The 19788-nt window shown below is 38.3% G+C and overlaps 1 protein-coding gene across 7 annotated transcripts in view; it reads left to right on the forward strand.

The window, feature by feature from the left end:
- nckap1 (NCK-associated protein 1) overlaps positions 1-18432 on the forward strand; it is a 48416-nt gene extending 29984 nt beyond the window's left edge. For all 7 annotated transcript variants that reach the window (XM_085182923.1, XM_085182924.1, XM_085182925.1 and 4 more), the window contains 14 exons: positions 728-847; positions 3645-3784; positions 4294-4425; positions 4856-5074; positions 5685-5815; positions 6051-6148; positions 7345-7438; positions 7841-7923; positions 10087-10167; positions 10256-10349; positions 10436-10552; positions 13579-13688; positions 15199-15288; positions 15509-18432. In XM_085182923.1, coding sequence (XP_085039049.1) covers positions 728-847; positions 3645-3784; positions 4294-4425; positions 4856-5074; positions 5685-5815; positions 6051-6148; positions 7345-7438; positions 7841-7923; positions 10087-10167; positions 10256-10349; positions 10436-10552; positions 13579-13688; positions 15199-15288; positions 15509-15625 — 1626 coding nt within the window. In that variant the 3' untranslated portion in view covers positions 15626-18432. The remainder of the gene's footprint in view (positions 1-727; positions 848-3644; positions 3785-4293; positions 4426-4855; positions 5075-5684; positions 5816-6050; positions 6149-7344; positions 7439-7840; positions 7924-10086; positions 10168-10255; positions 10350-10435; positions 10553-13578; positions 13689-15198; positions 15289-15508) is intronic.
- Positions 18433-19788: the final 1356 nt, after the last annotated feature.

Consider the following 19788-nt stretch of genomic DNA (forward strand, 5'->3'; position numbering starts at 1 on the left):
ATGGGGAGATGTAATGAAGGGAAATGCATAGAGGTCAGTAAATCAACCGAGACACATTTTCTTCTTTTTAAATGTAAACGAGGACATAATCAACACGTGTTGCTGCCCTTCAAATAGGATCTCCTAATGGCCAATTCTGTGTATGTTTGATGGTGTCAGTTGGTCAAAATGTCAGCAAATGTTACAAAAATGTGCCCATTTGGTCAACTTTTAGTGAATTTTCCAAATATAAAAATGTGGAGTCTTTGACTTCCCAGTTTTAATCCAATTTCACACTCAGATGATTTAATGTTTAAAAATTAAAGGGGAAAAAGGAAAAACCTGGAAGAACAAGAAACTTTTCATGTGAAAAAACTCACATTACAGTTCAAGGATGTTCAGCCAATCGAGTGTGGCTTTAATCAATGCTGGTTGGAAGTGAAAAGCAAAATTTGACTCAGTATAGGCATAAACTGAAGGACACTGATAAACACACTTGTTATTGGAACCAGCAGACAGTTGGGCTTTCTTTTTTTATACCCATCTAAAATGCATCTAAACAGGCACCCCGCAGTAACTGTTTTGGTCTTTTTGGAACAGATTCTACAAAATTCAATACAATTTTTATCATTGACTGACAGCCGCTTCCCCCTCTGAGCCTGGGCATCAGGCGTGATATGTGTGATGATTATGCTGTTTTTGTGATTTCACTTTGGGTCTTTTTGTCTCTTCCTACTCTCCTCCTCAGCGTCACCACATAGGGGATCGAAGCCTGTCGTTGTGCAACATGTTTTTGGACGAAATGGCCAAACAGGCCAGAAACCTGATCACCGACATCTGCACCGAGCAGTGTACGCTCAGTGACCAGGTAGGAACACAAACCCTACTGTTTACAGGGACAGTTTGACATTTCTAGCTTGAATACAAATGCTACAAATTACTGATCAGACTGACAGTGATACAGGTTAACCACCTGCGTCAGCCAACCCCTCCAACACCCTCTGTTTGAACGCTGGTTAGATGCTGACAGACTTTATTGAGAATAAAATCAATCTGATAAACTGACCAGTTCATCTGGTTTAATCTATACTTAAACTACTGTCAGGGTTTCCACTGGGAACAAAACAGCAGGACTACAGTTATGCAGACTTCCACACAAGAGGAGAAATACATACGGGAGTTTATTTCCTTCTTCCAGTATGAAAAAAATACTTTATTTCAAGTAGAGCTGGGCGATATAAGATTTTTTCATATCACGATATGTTTTTTTCATTTCAGGCGATAACGATATATATCACGATATCAGCCAAATAACTATATTTGTAAGATTTAAATGTGCCGTTGCTCACAAGTAAAATGTGAAATAATCAGCAGCTTGTTTTGATTTAAATATTTATTTCCCATAATAAGTTCAACAGGGTAGATGTACTTAAGGAACATGAGACTTTTTCAGATAAATAAAGGCAAATATTGCAAACTACACAAAAGGCAGCCGCTAAAGCGTTTAAGTTTCAAAATAGAACAAGCGAAACAGACTAAATTGTCAATTCCACTTAGAAACAAAATATTAATTCTAAAAATAAATCTTAGTTTGTTTTACAGAAGAACAGACAAAATTGACTTTGACTAACTTTTGTCAATATCAAATAAACTAAGAACTAAAAGGAAATTCTCAATCTCTCCTTGTTGTATAGCTGAGCTTTTCAAACTGTTTTAACAGTTACTTTAGTCTGACAAAAGCCGAATGACGAATTAGCGCTTCCAGTCAGAGATTGAGCATGCACCGCTTTATTGTATTTCCAGACTTGCTTTCGGCACAATTTACAGTGCGCACTACTCTGTTTTTTGTCAGACTTGAAATAGCCAAAATACCTTCACACTACGAACTTCTCTGGCTCTTCCGTTCGACAATCTCTCCGGCATTGGAACCATCATCTGTTTTCTCTTCTTCAATCACGCTCTCGGTTGATTTTTCTCTAGTCGGCACACTCATTTCCTCCATTACCCGGGCGGCACGGCGGCTGTCTGCTTCCCAAACAAATACACATGTGCGGCTTGGCACTTGTGCTGTACATAACAAGTCACGTGACGTGACGCTGCGGCTGTGATTGGTTCGGCTCTGCGCTACTTAATTTGAATTAGCTGTTCTTTTCTTCTTTTTTTCTTTTTTTTTTTTTTTTAAGAGGACAAGCGAGATGAGGCCTATCGCAATAGTTTAACTTTTCTATCGAGAAAAAGTTATTTTGCAATACATATCGTTATCGTTCTATCGCTCAGCTCTAATTTCAAGGTAGAATCAGGCTTTGTAAAATATTTTGCCACATGTAATTGCTACATGTTGATTCAGTTGTAAATGATCCCTTTTTTGGGCATTAAGAAATTAATTGCTGGCTTATTAATGTAGAAACAATAATACATGGTATTGATAATTTTGCTATTATGCAAGTTTGACCCAGTACTGAAATCGATTCTCAGATCGACCAACATTTTGTCATCAATACCCAGAGCATAAAATGATGTTTGTCCATATAAATATTTAGTCATTTGCTGGAGCTTGTTGTTGTTAAAAGCTCCTTAAACATGTCTGTCAGTCTCCTGGTTTAACTGCCTAAGAAAGATGTCTTCATGAGATGTTGAAGACATGAGATGTCTTCATGAGATGTTGAAGACATGAGATGTCTTCATGAGATGTTGAAGACATGAGATGTCTTCATGAGATGTTGAAGACATGAGATGTCTTCATGAGATGTTGAAGACATGAGATGTCTTCATGAGATGTTGAAGACATGAGATGTCTTCATGAGATGTTGAAGACATGAGATGTCTTCATGAGATGTTGAAGACATGAGATGTCTTCATGAGATGTTGAAGACATGAGATGTCTTCAACATCTCATGTTGAAGACAAGACATCTCATGTCTTCAACATCTCATGTTGAAGACAAGACATCTCATGTCTTCAACATCTCATGTTGAAGACAAGACATCTCATGTCTTCAACATCTCATGTTGAAGACAAGACATCTCATGTCTTCAACATCTCATGTTGAAGACAAGACATCTCATGTCTTCAACATCTCATGAAGACAAGACATCTCATGTCTTCAACATCTCATGAAGACATGAGATGTCTTCAACATCTCATGTTGAAGACAAGACAAGACATCTCATGTTGAAGACATCTTTCTTAGATGTTGATGTTGAATGTTAGATGTCTTCAACATGAGATGTTGAAGACATCTCATGTTGAAGACATCTCATGTTGAAGACATGAGATGTCTTCAACATCTCATGAATGTTGACAGAAAGACAGATGGTGCTGTCTTTCTCCTGAAGACAGAGAAATATACCTCATTTATCCCAAAAGTTCAAAAAATCCACAACCTTACTTAAATAAAATACAATAGCTAAAAAAAATGAGAGCAAGGCAAAACAAAATCAATCAATAAGTTAAAACATAATCAATAGAAAAGATTTCAGTTAAATGAGGAAAAAGGAGCTTAATAAGTAAATTTTTTAATAAATTGTAAAAATCATAATATAAAACAATAACGATTCTTTAAACAAGTAAAAAGGTCTCATGTAAATCTGAAGAGCCCTTTAAAACCAAATGTCAGTGGCTTAATAATTGTAGTTAAATGTTGTACCTTTTTATTTTTACCTTAGCTGCTTCCCAAGCACTGCGCAAAAACCATCAGCCAAGCTGTGAACAAGAAGAGCAAGAAGGCGACGGGGAAGAAAGGCGAGCCGGAGAGGGAGAAACCAGGCGTGGAGAGCATGAGGAAGAACAGACTGCTGGTCACCAAGTTAGTAGAAAAAGAGGGAACGTGACGATCTGAATGTTTTTGAAAGATCTGCAGAGCCACAGTCTGCCTCTGTCTGTTCTCAGGCTCAGCTTATTCTTCATGCTTCTTTTAAAAACTCATTACTGTTGAGTGTGTTTTAATTATAGTGATCTGTAATTGTTTATAGATTAATAAGTATTCATCTTTGCTCATGCAGTAAAAATGAAAATGGTAATATTTAGCTGTTTCTTTCTCCTATAAATAGTTGAAATGTTATTTTTTTAACACATCAAATCTGGCTGGTATTGTTTTGAACCCTCCACCGTGTTGTTATCACCGTTTCCCAGACGTGTCAGTGCTTTCTAATTAAGTTTTTATATTTTCACCTACGTATATCTATACTGCCTTCATTTTAAGTCTCATAGTTTTGCTCTCTTTTATTGGTTTTATTGGTATTGTTGCTTGTTTTCCGTGCACAGATCAGGTTTTAATCATATCTGTTGTTTATGTGTCTCCTCCCGCCCCCCCAGTCTGGATAAACTCCACACCGCCTTATCTGAACTCTGCTTCTCCATCAACTACGTTCCCAACCTGATTGTGTGGGAGCACACTTTCACACCGAGGGAGTACCTCACCTCGCACCTGGAGATCCGATTTACCAAGTAAATAAGCACGCACGCATGCTTTCATAGTGAAGGTGTATAATTACAAATACATTTTGTCCAATTTAGAGTTGCATCTGTCGACCTCGCAGCCCAGCTAACGCTGCTCTTCACCACCTCTGTGTTAATTAAATACTACACGTACCGCTTTCAGTGAATAGGAAAAAGTACAAATTACTACCTCATCATGAGATGACAGTAGTTATTAAGCAGTGCACAGTCCAGAGCAGTTATTTAAAAGCAGATTAATTGAGCAGTTTAGGTGTAAACAGTTTTGGTGTTTCAGAATGAAAAGTTAAGGGATTGCAGCTTTATGATCGTTAAAATTAAGGTAATTAAAGTAAGTTGTGCAACTTTGTGAGGTTTAAAAGTGCTCTTACTAAATGTACTTTAACTTAGGCATGTCTTATTGACCTCTGATCGTGTCCAGGTCCATAGTGGGGATGACCATGTACAACCAGGCTACTCAGGAGATAGCCAAGCCCAGCGAGCTGCTGACGAGCGTCCGAGCATACATGACCGTGCTGCAGTCCATAGAGAACTACGTCACCATCGACATCACACGAGTTTTCAACAACGTCCTCCTGCAGCAGACGCAGCACCTGGACAGCCACGGAGAGCCCACCATCACCAGTTTATACACAAACTGGTGCGTTGATTTTTAGCACTTCTCCAAAAACATTGTTAATAAAATACCAAAAAAATGACACAACAAAGGAAGCAGAGGTGTAATTTGAGGAGGAAATAAACAACAAACAACGCAAATAACTGACTAGACTTTTCTCAGTAGATTCAGATGATTGTTTTGTTTTTTAATCAGAGCATTTTCTATTCTCCTCGCATCCAGCTCCATGTCTTTATTCTTGGGCTCTACTACAGTAGCTTTTTTTCGGGGCCTTAATTCAGCCTCTCTGTTTACCTTCTGTCTGAAACGAACAGTTTTGAGTGCACCCTACCTTAACTCCAACTTTCTTCTGAAAAGTTAGTTTAGTTAGTTTAACATTTAATTTATTATAACATTTAGGAAGATGCACTATTTGACTGGAGGACCTAATAAGCACATCCACACCAGTGGAGGGGAAAATCCTGAACCCAAAACAAGCAGAAAACCAAATAAAAATTGAATGGTTTGCAAACTCAGTGGCTACAGTTTTACTTATTTATTATACCCGACAGACCTTAATGGAGCTCAGCTTGTTTTTCTTTTGAGGACCAAGCATGTAACCTATACTGAGACGGCATCCTGTGTGTGTTTGTAGGTACTTGGAAACGTTGCTCCGCCAGGTCAGTAACGGACACATCGCCTACTTCCCCGCCATGAAGGCTTTCGTCAACCTGCCCACTGAGAACGAACTAACTTTCAATGCTGAAGAATACTCTGATATCTCTGGTACGATCACTCAAAAGATTGTTTACGCATACAAACACACTTTGTGCATGAAAATGTTAGTAACTTGGTATTTATGACGACAAACAATAAATCAGCTATAGAAGAGAAACCTTAATGTGGGGTTTTGTGTGTTAATATAAGTTTAGAGTTTAGCCATCTTGTTTTTTTTTCTGTTCCTCGTCTTTTTTTCTGCTGAAAGTTTATTGAAAGTGTTTATTTTTTGCTTTTTCCGCAGAGATGCGTTCCCTGTCGGAGCTCTTGGGCCCGTATGGTATGAAGTTTCTTAGTGAGAGCCTGATGTGGCACATCTCATCTCAGGTTGCTGAGCTGAAGGTATAAACATGTCCTCAATCATAAAGATATACTCACATATTTAATAATAATAATATAAACTGTTATACCAAGTTGTACAGGTGATATTATTAGTCAAAGAGTTTTATTCAGACGAGTGATTTCTTTTTCCTTACCTCTGATTCTTCCTTTTTTTAAAATATAGCATTCAGAAAACTGATTCATATATTTGTAATCTTTTGTGAGAAGTCAGAGCAGTGTGCCTGGCCTTATTGGGGATATCCCTTCTTCCTTACATCAGAAAGAGCCAAAACTAGGGAAACAAATTGGTTGATATTGAGTGTTTAGTGTAGTCTGACGTAGGGCTGCACGATTTTTTGGCTTAGAATTGAGATCACGATTCTCTCATGATTTTCTTTTCCAGTATAAATATTTATTGCACTTATTAACTGCACATCAACTTCGTAACAGTTGAGACTGAACATAAAAACAATAAATAAACATAAAAACAACAAATGTCTCACGTTTTGTCGTTGCCGCAAAATGTTGTACTGCTTGAAATTGCGTCTCCACCGTTGCTCGACACTGCGTGTATAGAGCAGGTAGAGCAACAATAGAAAAATAGTTGCGGGACGGCACTGTGTAGCGTTTGTCTAGGGTGTTGATCATTTTCCTAAATCCCTCGTTTTGCACTGTGTTGATGGAGCCATATCTTTGGTCAGGTGATAAGTAATAGCCTCCGTAATTTCTTTGTGCCTGCGGGAGTTCGACGTGTATAGGGAAGCGCTGTATAAGGTTCCTGTTATTGATGTTTGGGTGGCTGACCGGGACGGATTTTCTCCTGTCACTTTCTTGTCATCCCTGACGTGCTCTCCGTTGTTTTTTCCCTGCTAATTTTAGCAGCCAGCTTCTGTATCACGTGGTATAAGGCTCCGCCCTTGTCATTTGTTGAGCAGGAAGAGTGAGCGCTTGTTTTCATGCAGATTACATCCCGGATCAAAATGCGGTACAATCGTCGTCTCGTTTTTTTAAAAAAAAAATTTAATCGTTGTCATTTGGAAATGAGATCGCACATAAGTATGAATCGAGATCGCGATTTTCTAACGATTAATCGTGCAGCCCTAGTCTGACGCCTTCCGTGGTTCCATTCATAACGAGGCTTTTTTTTTCTTTTTTAAAAATGTTGACAAAATGTTCTTACATATATTTGTGTTTTGTTTATTTGCGTTTCTCTGTAGAAACTGGTGGTAGAAAACATGGAGGTGTTGACCCAGATGAGGACGAGCTTCGACAAACCAGACCACATGGCTGCGCTCTTCAAGAAACTCACCTGTAATTACTAACACTAACGCTAATACTTGTGCTTACACTTACTTGGCACAGATCTTTGCAGCTACAGTTGCATCATGGTGCCAAACAATAAGTGATTATCCAAACACTTATGCCACTTTTTGTGTGTGTGATATTTAGCTGTTTACAATCAGCAGCCTTGGCTTGTTTCATGTCAGTGTCTCAGTGTCAGTCTCTTGTTTGAGATTCGTTTACATCTGTGTTAAACTTGCCATCGTATTGAAAGTGGTCGGTTAGAAATGACTTCAAGTTAGTACACTTGAAGTACAAATTGATACACCTCCTTGCAAGTTTATTTTTGTGACTGGTGAACTCCTGAATTAACACTGATCACTATGACCGCTGCTGTAATCCACTCACTCGCTGTGTTTTCTGTCTTTGTAGCTGTGGACAGCGTTTTGAAGAGAATGACCATCATTGGGGTCATTTTGTCCTTCCGCTCGCTCGCTCAGGAGGCTCTGAGAGACGTAAGGCACACATAATCATATACCACTTTGAGGTGATAGATACTGGCAACTTGTGTCAATCAAGGTTATTATAATTAACTAAAACTAAAGCTGGATGTGTAAAAAAAATTAATTAACTCAAACAATTTTGTGAACGTAAATAGAATAAAATGAAAATGTAAAGGAAAGTTTTACTATTTACGATACTGTGACACACCGTGGGTCAGCTGCTTTTGAAAAATTTGTTTTTATTATAGAATAGAATTAGAATAGAATAGAATTCAACTTTATTGTCATTGCACGGGTACAGGGCAACAAAATGCACTTTGCATCCATCCAGAAGTGCTTTAGTGATATAGATATATTACAATATATATTAGCAATAATATAGATATGTAAGTATATTACAGAAATGGGTCTATTATGGTATGTTATTATAAAACCTGTACTAATTTTCTCTGAGACATTCAGAGTAATAGCATGCAGTAATAATTAAAAAGACTAAGATGAACGCTGAAACTAACAAGAACTAAACCGAAATAAGAAAATCCACCCTGGAAACTAACTGAAGCTAAACTTAATTTAAAACAAAAAGTCAAAACTAAAACTAGAAAATACAAAACTATAATAATATGCATTTCTTTATTCAGCTTTGGGGCATATTCATAGCATTAAAATACAGTCATTTAAAAATGTTTTCATTTAGAAAGGTACAGTAGATGGTGAAGGCATTTTAATATTGAACCTCGTCATCTTTTATACTGTAAATGGCCAAAATCAGTCTTACTAGACTGTCTCATCGACAATCACAATAGCTCGCATTATGTCCCTGTCAGGTTAGAGCTGAGTTATTATGAATACATCAAATATGAATTAAACCTGGCTCTGATTCCAGCTACAGTCCTTAAGGAAAATTGACTCCCATCTTGTCTTTTTAACGATAAATATGATGGTTTATACTTACAGGCTTTCATGTTCTTTGGTCCTCTGGATTTAACAATTTAGAAGTTGGAGTTGGACTCAAAGTTTGTTAAATCTGCTTTCTGGACCAAGTTCCAGAACTGGATTAACAGACCTAAGCCTTCTAAGACTGACATTTAGCTAGTTTCCGGAAACGCTGCTTATTACCATAGAACCAAGTCCGCCAGAGCTTATATTATATTTTTACATGCTGTGGAGCCATTTTTGGGAGCATTTCAACCATTATAACCCAGATTTTAATAATATGTATGCATTAAGTGCATAGTAATTACATAAATTGCAAAAAAGTGCAATAAACTACAAAAAAATTGAAAATCGTTTTTGTTTTTTTAACATATATTTCTAGTTAGAGAAATTTAAGAGGCTTATCCCTCAAAACTGTAAATACAAAAATGTTGCACAAAATAGTTTCCCACCACAGGAAATTTATTTTGAGTGTCTTCATAGTTTTATTTTTGAAATACACCAATTTCTATACACTGCAGGAAAAACGAAAATAAATATTATAGTGCAAATTTGCAAAAAAGCAGCATATGCATCAAAATAAACTATTTCTAGCAGTGCAATATGAGTCCTAAGCATCCCAGAAACGACACAGAAAGTCATAAAGTCAAAGATAACTTTTAAAAACACCAGTATAGGCTCATGAGGCCTTGATGGTAAAAAACTACATTTCCGCGAAAATGATGTCACTTCCGGTTTCGGGCAGGTCATGGCGGACATGCGATAGTTCATGCTGATGGACATAGGAAGTGTTATGAACAGCTGATCAGATCAGCAAAGCGTGTTTCTGGAATATTATGTTTTTGTTGCTGCAAGTGCTTTTTATGCAATATTTGCAAAGCTATATGTGGAAGGAAACTGTGACCGAGGACAAGCTGATGGCATAAGATGTAAGTACAACTCCTCCGGTTTCATATGCAAAAAAATTATTGCGCTAGCTCACGTGGTTGCAGAGCTACCGGGATTTAAAAATAGTTACGCAAAACGGAGCGTGCCCGCTCTGACCGGTTTTAAAGGGTTAAAAATGAATGGATAAAAATATCAATATCAATATGAAATCACAGATTAAATTAAGACATTCAGTGTAAGTGTTGAGGTACACGTTTATTGGCCCTTGCTCATTCAGTCTGAGATTTCCTGATAGTGGCTGCTGAAAAGCACAGCTATAAGCACAGTCTGTGTCGGTTTTGCTTTTTCCAGGTTTTGTCCTGTCACATTCCTTTCCTGGTCAGCTCAGTGGAGGATTTCAAGGACCACATTCCCCGAGAGACGGACATGAAGGTAAAACACACTGACGGGCTCGTCGAGGCAGATACGCTTCCGGATGTCCCGCTCTTTGCGTTCACGTGGATGTTTTGTCCGTTTCCAGGTGGCCATGAACGTTTACGAGCTGTCCTCAGCAGCAGGTTTACCCTGTGAGATCGACCCGGCTCTGGTGGTGGCTCTGTCCTCTCAAAAGAGCGGTGAGTCGCAAAAACACGGTCACACACGAACACCATCCAGGAGCCACACAATTCATCTGTATGACCATCACGATGTTTGTCTGCAGAGAACATCAGCCCAGAGGAGGAGTATAAGATCGCCTGTCTGCTGATGGTCTTTGTGGCAGTTTCGTTGCCAACACTTGCCAGCAACGTGATGTCGCAGTACAGCCCAGCCATCGAAGGTAGGACACCATGCTTAAGAAGATCTAGTTAAAGTGACTCTCACACAGATTTTATGTTTGCAGTATGAAGTGCAATAAAGAGAAGGCACGAAACTTCAAAGACTCAAGTGGCAGTTCATCCTAAAATCACATTTCTATATTTTCCTGTGGCCTGCAGTGCTGTGTCTCCATCTAGACTGTTTTGGTGTGAGTCAGCCAGCTCTGTAGATATTATAAACAGAGATGTCTGCTTTCTCTTGATTCTAATAGAAAGAAACGCTTCTTCCATTTTGGTATTTAAGGTGCCAAAAAGTTCATTTGGAAAAACTCAGCATTAATGTCTCTTTCCACAAATTGTGACCCAGTTACTCGGAAAGAACACGCCAACCTTGCTGCGAGCATTTTCATGCAGGGACTACTTTCTGTCTTGCAAACTATGTCTGTCGTGCGCCAGTGACAGCGAGACAGGATGTAAAATTAATGGCATCCCCCCCCCTCAAGCTGAGCGGTAATGATAGCTCGCTGCTTGCTTCATTTATATGGAGGATGTAGACAGTGGAAAGAAAACGTGTAAATGGCTCATTTTTCTTCTTGTTGTTGTTTGAGAACCACAAAGGAAGTGCCACCTAGTAGACTGATTTTTAAAACCACTACAGGCCAGAGGTGAAGAGGAGAGTGCAGGCAGGGTGGAGTTGGCAGCCTCCCTCAAGATGCTCAGATTTGTTTGGTTGGGAGTGACCAGAACGGACATGACTAGAAATGAGTGTATCGGAGAGACGGCACAAGTGGAGCTGTTTGAAGACAAAGTTAGAGTATGGCGTTATTTTTGTGCCACTATTCTGAGCGCACATAAAAAAAAATTGAGCGCACTTGAAAAAAAATTTGCAGGTGCAAGTGTTGCATTTATTTTGAGCGAAGAAAAGCTAAATTTGAGTGAACAAAATTCATTGCTGCGTGCAAAAAATGTATTTCCATGTTTGCTATTATCCACACACACAATATCAGCCCCTCTCGCTCAGTTTTTGCATTTGCGCTCGCTCGCAATGTGTTGCTTTCGCTCTCAACATTTCTGCCTGTGCGCGCTCAACTCTTTCTGTACACCGTTATATTTGTGCCACAAAACCAGCCAATCACAGATCTGGATGCAAAAAAAATCTGATTGGCTGTTTCGGTCTCCAACCAGCTCGAAATGACGAAACGCAATATCCTATTGTGCTATTGTGTGTGTGTATGGATAATAGCAAACAATGAAATACATTTTTTGCACGCAGCAATGAATTTTGTTCACTCAAATTTAGCTTTTCTTCGCTCAAAACAAATTTCTCCTCAAAATGCAACACTTGCACCTGCTAATTTTTTTTACGTGCGCTCAATTTTTTTTTTACGTGTGCTCAGAATAGTGGCACAAAAATAACGCCATATTAGAGAGGTAGGATGAGATGGTTTGGATAGTGGAGTTGAATATGGAGCTGCCAGACAGGAAGGAGAAGAAAAGACCGCTGAGAAGATTCATGTAGTGGTTGGCGAGACAGAAGAGCATGCTAGACACTAGAGTCGAGAGGAAAAACATGTACATCTGATTACTGGGTTAAAAACAGTGACATGACGGTGATGCCTTCAGGTCAGGTGTCAAATAATGAGTCCCGGAGGCCAGAAGCCAGTCGGGTCCACTGAAACTGTATTTTCAAAAGTTTTCCAGCTTTTTCTGTTGGTAAACATTGATCTTCCCCACTGCCATTCACACTACATGAAATACTTATGTAATAGATTAATAATTAAGTGAGAGAAAAGTTTCTGTTTTCCAGTATCTCCACATTTTTAATGCTGAACACTCAGTTTTCTTATATTAGGATATGTCAGGGATTAAATGTTTAGTTGAATGCGTTTCCACCAACAGAAAGGGGAGTTTCACTGGTTCAGCCCACTTAAGATCAGAGTGGGGCATTTGTGCTTTAGGCTTTAGGTTTCTTTGTTTGTTTACCTACATTATAAATCTTTGTCACGTTCACTTTTGCTGTTAGCCTAACAAGCAGCAGTTACCTGTCATACGTGCGTTCTGCTGCACTCCAGGTGTGTTGTTTTAAAAAGTGTTCGACTTAATGACTTGACTTTGGTTTGAGGCCAGCTGAGACTCTATGGGTGGAAAAATTCTGGAGTAATTGTTGTGACTCAAATGATTACGGAACAAATTATAATACATGATGCACTTAAGTATATTTGTCATACAAATTGATTCCTCTCCATCATTTCGCCCTCCATTTCCTGCTCTAATATTCATTAATAAAGGGGCTAATAAGCCCGTCCTGTGACTCACTGCTGGGGAAAAAAATTCCACTTTGTAGGAAACAAAATTTACCACGTTCAACGCGCGAGACTGTTTCTGCATGCAAATGACGTCGACCTCGTGCCCCAAGATTGATTTATGTGTGTTCATTAGAGCCATATTATCATCTTCATTATGTGTACTTTTTAAATAATTAATCGTTTTAAATGTCTGTTTAGCCCATGTGACCCGTGTTTGTTTTTATTTATTTGCTTGAAAGATTTATTCAGTTATACAGACTTGATATTTAGATCCACGGAGGGGCATCGCTGCAGATACATGAGGCCTTTTGATGAGGTATCGAAGAGAGTTATAACTCAAGGTCGCGAATTATCAAGACAGCGCCACTTAACAACCTTGAAATGAAAGGCGCCATTGTTAATAAGGGACATTTGAAAAGGATAATGAGTTGTAATGGGCTCCACCATTGTTAGTATGCAGACGGTGTCCCGACGAGTGATTGGTTTTGCCGCGAGCGGGTCTTAACGCGTCGCACCGGTGCAGCCACGCTAACCGTTCTCTAACCTTACGATTACACGCGCATTTTATATTCATGTGCTTGTCATCCGTGTCACATGCGATACAGAAATGAAGCCCAGGATTGACAGATCCATGTTTTATAAGTGAAATTTCCTCTGCTGTGAAAGTCACATGTGAGAAATTAAACCCGAGTCAATAATCTCTCATTCTTCAGCTAATCGTGTGTGTTTGCTGCCCCCTACAGGCCACTGTAACAACATCCACTGCCTGGCCAAAGCAATCAACCAGATCGCTGCTGCTCTCTTCACCATCCACAAGGGAAGCATAGAGGACCGCCTCAAAGAGTTCCTGGCTGTAAGACACTGCATTTTTGTTACTCTTAGAGAACTTTACATTATAACTGGGGTTTCTCTAGTGTAGCACTGCGCTGTGACGGCAGCTCTGCAGGGCATCATGTCTGCATTCTGACGTAGAAGATACGCAGAATAATTAGATTCATTTAAACTTATCGGGGAGATAAAATCTCTCATCATAATGTCAACATCAAACACGCGAGGTAACAAATTAAAGGAAAAACCTACAACTGAGGTATCCGGTGACTATTATATGGCTTGGAGCCGTTATCCGGGTCCCCTTTCGAAGTTATCCTGATCAGCTCTGTCCTTTGATGAAACCTTTTTTATCCTAAAGGGAATGGTCTCTTTGAGGATGACAGTGTCCCAAACCTTGGGTCGTGGACTCACTGAATGGTTTGATGTGTATGAAAATTATGTGATGTAAGCAATGACCTTCGTAGTCTTTAGATCTGAGTCCAGCTGAACATCTATGTGAGCTTTTTGGTCGTCAACCGCATCAAAATACCAAATATCTTTCAGACAAATGAGTTTCAGCAACTTACAGAATCGATTTCAAGGAGAACTGAAGGGCTTATGGAAGAAACTGTTGTCCCTAGAAGACTTTGTATTGTGGCTCATTATTACCAACAGTCTGTGTTATAAGAAGTACAGAGTAGTAGGGGTGGGGGAAAAAATGGATACTGTGTAGTATGGTGATATTTTGTTTGCTAATAATGTATCGATACAGGGACAGCAGAAATCGATATTTTGTTACAAAAAAAGGTTTTTGTGCTCTGACTTCAGAGCATGTTGATCCTTTTTCTGAGCAAGAATCCTGACATTCCTTCACTGTCCAAATGTGTTTAACTTTTTTTTATGGCAGCAATAAACATGACAGTTTACTTATTTTAATTTAAGACATGTTTTATTTTAATTAAGTTTAAAACTTTTTTATTTAATGTAAAATTATATTTTGTTTTAATTTACTTTCAAATTCTTCAGTTGCTGAAGGGGCTGCATAGTTTTCATAAACTGCATAGTTCAGAATAGCTATAATTGTACCAGATGGTTGATTCAGTTAAGTTGGACTAGACTGTAATACAAACCGTTCAGTTTGTCAACAATCAAACTGAAATGAGAGAAAGACTGAGTGTGAGACTTTGATATTAGAGAAAATGAATATTGATAAAGTTTACCTTTATGTACAGAATCTGAATATCGCAAAATATTTTTAAAAATTGCAATAATATCGTATCGTGCGTTAAGTATCGTGATAATATCGTATCGTGGGATGTATGGTGATTCCCACCTCTACAGAGTAGACAAGCAGTCATGAAGTGCTTACATGTCTTTGAAGCTCCAGTAATTATGCAGTTAAGTCAGATTTTCTTTGATAAATTTGGAAATGGTGTGTAATTTCCCAATTTTTGTCAAGAAATTCTAACGTTTAGTTAAAACTGATACGAAAACAAAACCGAAGCTTGACTCGAGAGACTCTTAACATCAGTCTGTAACATGTTTCTGTGTAGCTGGCCTCATCCAGCCTGCTGAAGATCGGTCAGGAAACGGACAAGATGACGACGCGTAACAGAGAATCTGTCTACCTGCTGCTGGACATGGTAAGAAAACTACGTACAGGAGACTTTATCTGTCGAGACTTGTTCCTTTTTTAAAAGTAAAACATCCTAAAAATCAACTATCAAAGCTATATCAGGATGTGAAAAAAAAATGGATTCAAGTTGAAGTGCAGAACTATTTTTAACATTCAAGTTTACTTCTGAGTATTACCGTATATTTCCAATCGTCTAAGAGCTGTTCTGCATTTCGTTTCTGCTTCAGATTGTGCAGGAGTCTCCCTTCCTCACCATGGACCTGCTGGAGTCCTGTTTCCCTTACGTCCTGTTGCGAAACGCCTACCACGCCGTCTACAAACAGAGCATCAGCGCTAATGCATAGACACACACACAGACACTAACCACACAAAGGCATACCTTATACTCTGCTATTGAATGGGGGTACAAACAAAACAAATACACACTACCAGACTACACTAAATCCAAACTAAACACACTAATCTATGCCTACAAAGCCTCAGCGTGTTCGGACAAAAAAAGCAACACTGTCGGCATTTAACACTAAACAAGTAGCATTTAAAACAAATCCACTCAAAATATAAGAAGAGCGTACGAAACACAAGCGCTCGAATTAAAAAGAGGGAAAAAAAACACAACATATGAACAGAAACACACGAGCTGGATGAAGTTGGGGGATCAGTGTCTTTATTTTAATCGTACCGTTTCCATGATGTTGCCAGGGACCACGACCATAGCAACACAAAAAATACATAATGTTTGGTTGGTATAAAAGAACAAAAGTATAAATATATAGTATATATATATAGTTGACACTAAAATATTTTTTTTCTCCTTTGTTTGTTTTTTTTGTTTGTTTTTTTAATTTTGCAATGAAAGTTTTGAGAACTTTAGTGGCCAGCTGATAACTACTATGTGGTGATGGATTTTTTGGATGCTTACTTTGAGAATGCAAATGATTCTGATGTTTTTGTGGGGTTTATTATTATTCTTATTATATTTCTTTTATGGATGCGGGGTGAGGATTCCTGTGTTGATACTGAAAGACACGTTGCTCGTTAATCTGAGTTTACACACGCGTACAGATACACAATCCCGAGCAGATCTACGGTTCCAAACACTAATCTTCAACCATTTCCTAGCAAACAAACAAACACACGCACACGCACATATTCAGACACACTTGTATAACATGGTGATGTTTTCTTTCTTTTTTTTCTAGCTAGTCGTAACATGAACATTTTGTGGGTAAAGATATAATATCTGTATTCTACTTTGATGTGAAGCTGTCTGTTTTTAATGTTTATGTTTTGTTACTTTTATGACGACGACAATGACGATTTGCCAAATGTGTTGACACTAAACAAAAGAAAAGTGTGTATCAGGGCTTGGAAGGATTGGAGTGTTGACAAGTGGTGAGAAATGCCATTTTTTGGGCGTTTTCAGTGTTTGACGCCAGCTCTGCGGCAGCTCTGTTAAACTCTTACAGTGGGAACAAGCAAAAGAAAACACTTGCAAGTATTCCCCTCAGCTCCCCTGACTTACGCTGCAGTAGGTGCTACATGTTGTCTGCGGTAGAGTAAAACTACAAAATAACCCCTAATCAGAACGAGTCCACTCGTGGCTCCTGGAAAGGAGCTTCGTTGTTCTTTTGAAGCCCTACTGAAGCAGCTGGGGGAAGCACGCCTTACTCAAAGGCACCTTAGCAGCAGCTGACGATAGCTGACCATCTATAGTCCAGTTATATAACTGTTTAACTTCAATACTAAGGTCATTTTAACCACCTAACACTAATAAAAAAAACATAAGATGAACTGGAGCTGCAATAAGAATATAAAAACAAACAATTATTATTCACCCTCAGTGCCGCTTTCACTGGATTTGCAAATTCTGGTCGAAGGGGCATCCACCAATGACTCTTACATATTTGCGACGGTTGTGTGGGACCTTAAAGGACAGATGGACAACTTTTACAAAGTGCAGTCTGATTTTTATTTTCTTCCTCAATCAGAGCACAGCAGGGGCTACGTAATGAGACACAAACCTTACTCTCCTTAAGTTAGCCCTTTGCTAGTGTAATACTAACCCCAGGGCTCTGTCTGAAGGTTCATTCTGCATACTACTCATGACTTTTAACCACTGCTGGAGTTATTCTGCAAGTGGCTGCAAAGTGAAGTCATATTTACAGAATGTAGCAGGAACACAGAAAAAAAATGTTCAAAAAGGTGAGTCGGTAGTTTGCATTATGAGCTTGTAAGGACAGATCCGTGGACACATTCTGCCATTTGATGTGGAATGGTTGCTGTTTTACTTTATAACTTTTTTTTTTCTTCTTTTTTTTGTGTTTCTGATTCCAACTTGTAACTTAAAATGACATGAATAAAATAAACTTTAGGGCTGTGTCAGACCTGAACTCTGTGTGTGCCACTACCTGCGATGAATGAGGTAAAAACCGGTAAGTATGAACACACAAGGGTAATTCACAGTCAGGTGACAAGTTAGACTTTAACCAATCTACTCAGGACTCCTGCAATGATCTACAAGTAAACAGCTGTTACAAAAAATCAATAATAAGATGTTTCTTTTTGTTACTTTGTGTTATTTTATTCAATTATTCAAGATTTTATGGCATTCCTAACAAAACTACTTTGGTAGCCTTGCAGTGTCATAGAAAAGCCACCAGGGGGCATCCAAGATGAAGACAAAAAGTATACAGTAAATTCCTGGTGGCTGAGGGTGTAGCATATATGTTGTCAAATTTGACAAGTTATTGCAGTTATTTATAAGTGATGCCGATCACGTACGCAGAAGAACAACATATGGTAATAAAAAACATAACTCATCTTCAAAGTAATCCATTATAATAATAATACGTGATACATTTAGTAATTCCTCATCAAATCCAGTTTATTTGAAGAAAAACAAAAGTAGATGTAGACAAATGTATCATGATGCAGAATTGCAGCAAATTAAAGTGGCAGTTTCCAGTGCTTGGATGCAGATTTTTGAAACCATTCGGTGAGTAAAATGATGAGAAGCTATAATAAGTTGACATTTCTAATGTCAGCAACAAACTGCTGGAATCAAATCTCAAGAACACTTTTAAAATTAAATGCAACACAACAGAACTTTTACGTGTGCAGTTTAATAAGACACAAAAAGAAGGGGGAGGGACAATGAGCTTTGCACCTGAGTGTAGCCAGTAATATTTGTGCTTTTCCAGTTAGATGACAGAATGTTTGAAGGATGTCTTATAAAGCTTTAGGGTCAACCCGACAATCAATGCAACCTTCGATCAAAATACTGCAATAAATATTGCAGCATTTTGTGTGTTTAAGATATGCTTTGCCAACAAGCTGCAATCTCACGGTGAACATTTTGAAAACTTCTGGTGGGAAATGTATACAAATCAAAATTAATACATGTATAAATACATATTTGATCCTCCTAATCATGTAGAAGAGAAGTTGGATGATAACATTTTTGCTTTATTTTCATTTATTCTATATTTTTGAAATTTGCCAACTAGATCCCATCTTATATCTAGTTGCTATCCAATGTAGCTAATGTAATCTAGGTACAATTAAATGTAGATTCATTTCCTCCTTGATATTTAAAAACTTTAAAATGATATAAAATGTATAAACAGACAATTGTATAAACAATTTTCCTTCATATATTAAGACAAGCTTGAGATGATAATGTTCAGTTTCCCACCAGAAGCATTTAAAAGTCATCTGGGACAGTTTAAGGTTCTTTTTTTAATCAATTCTGTTTAAGGAAAAAACATATTTCTGCCCTTATTTATGAACTAAATCTGAGCTCATTTTAATTGTTATGTACTTGGGTGTTAGTTGTGGTCAGGTGACTGTCAGCTGGGCTGTTCCCCTTTTGTTTAAAGTGAAGGAGGAGATGCTGGTTGAACATGTTTCTTTACCTACTGTGATTAAAACCTTAACTGAGCTTTCTATAACCTCCACGCAGGTCAGCTTTCCCAACAAGCCCGGACATGCACGGTAGGTGCTTGACTTAGATGGAGATGGATGTTTGAATCCGTCTTGGGGTTTGTCCAGAATATCCACAAATAAATTTGGCTGCCTGTTCAGTGCTGAGGTTTCTCTGCTGGACTAGTCGTCCTGAGCGCTGCCTTCCTCCTCTTCCTCTGGCACAGAGCTTTCCAGCTTACCTGCACAGACACACGCGACAAATGTACCAAAGTCTGCTGAGTGAATTCCAGTTTCTACTGTATTCGAATGATTCTCATAGACCTTGAAGGTGTATGCATTTAATTACCTACGCAATGAAAAGAAACCATTACATGATCATAATATTGTCATATTAACTTGAGTGTAGCACTTCAATCTTTGTAAAAGCTTTCTGTCGTGTTGTCAAAACACTAGAGAAGCTCGTGTTTTGACAAAACAAGAGAAGCTTTATATAATTAATACTTAATGAACGACAGCTTTACAATATTATTGTCTTTGGCTTCTGACTACTGAAATACATTCATGTTCTGTAGCACAAATG

Source organism: Neolamprologus multifasciatus, chromosome 13 (genome assembly GCF_963576455.1).
Source record: "Neolamprologus multifasciatus chromosome 13, fNeoMul1.2, whole genome shotgun sequence".
Taxonomy (NCBI): domain Eukaryota; kingdom Metazoa; phylum Chordata; class Actinopteri; order Cichliformes; family Cichlidae; genus Neolamprologus; species Neolamprologus multifasciatus.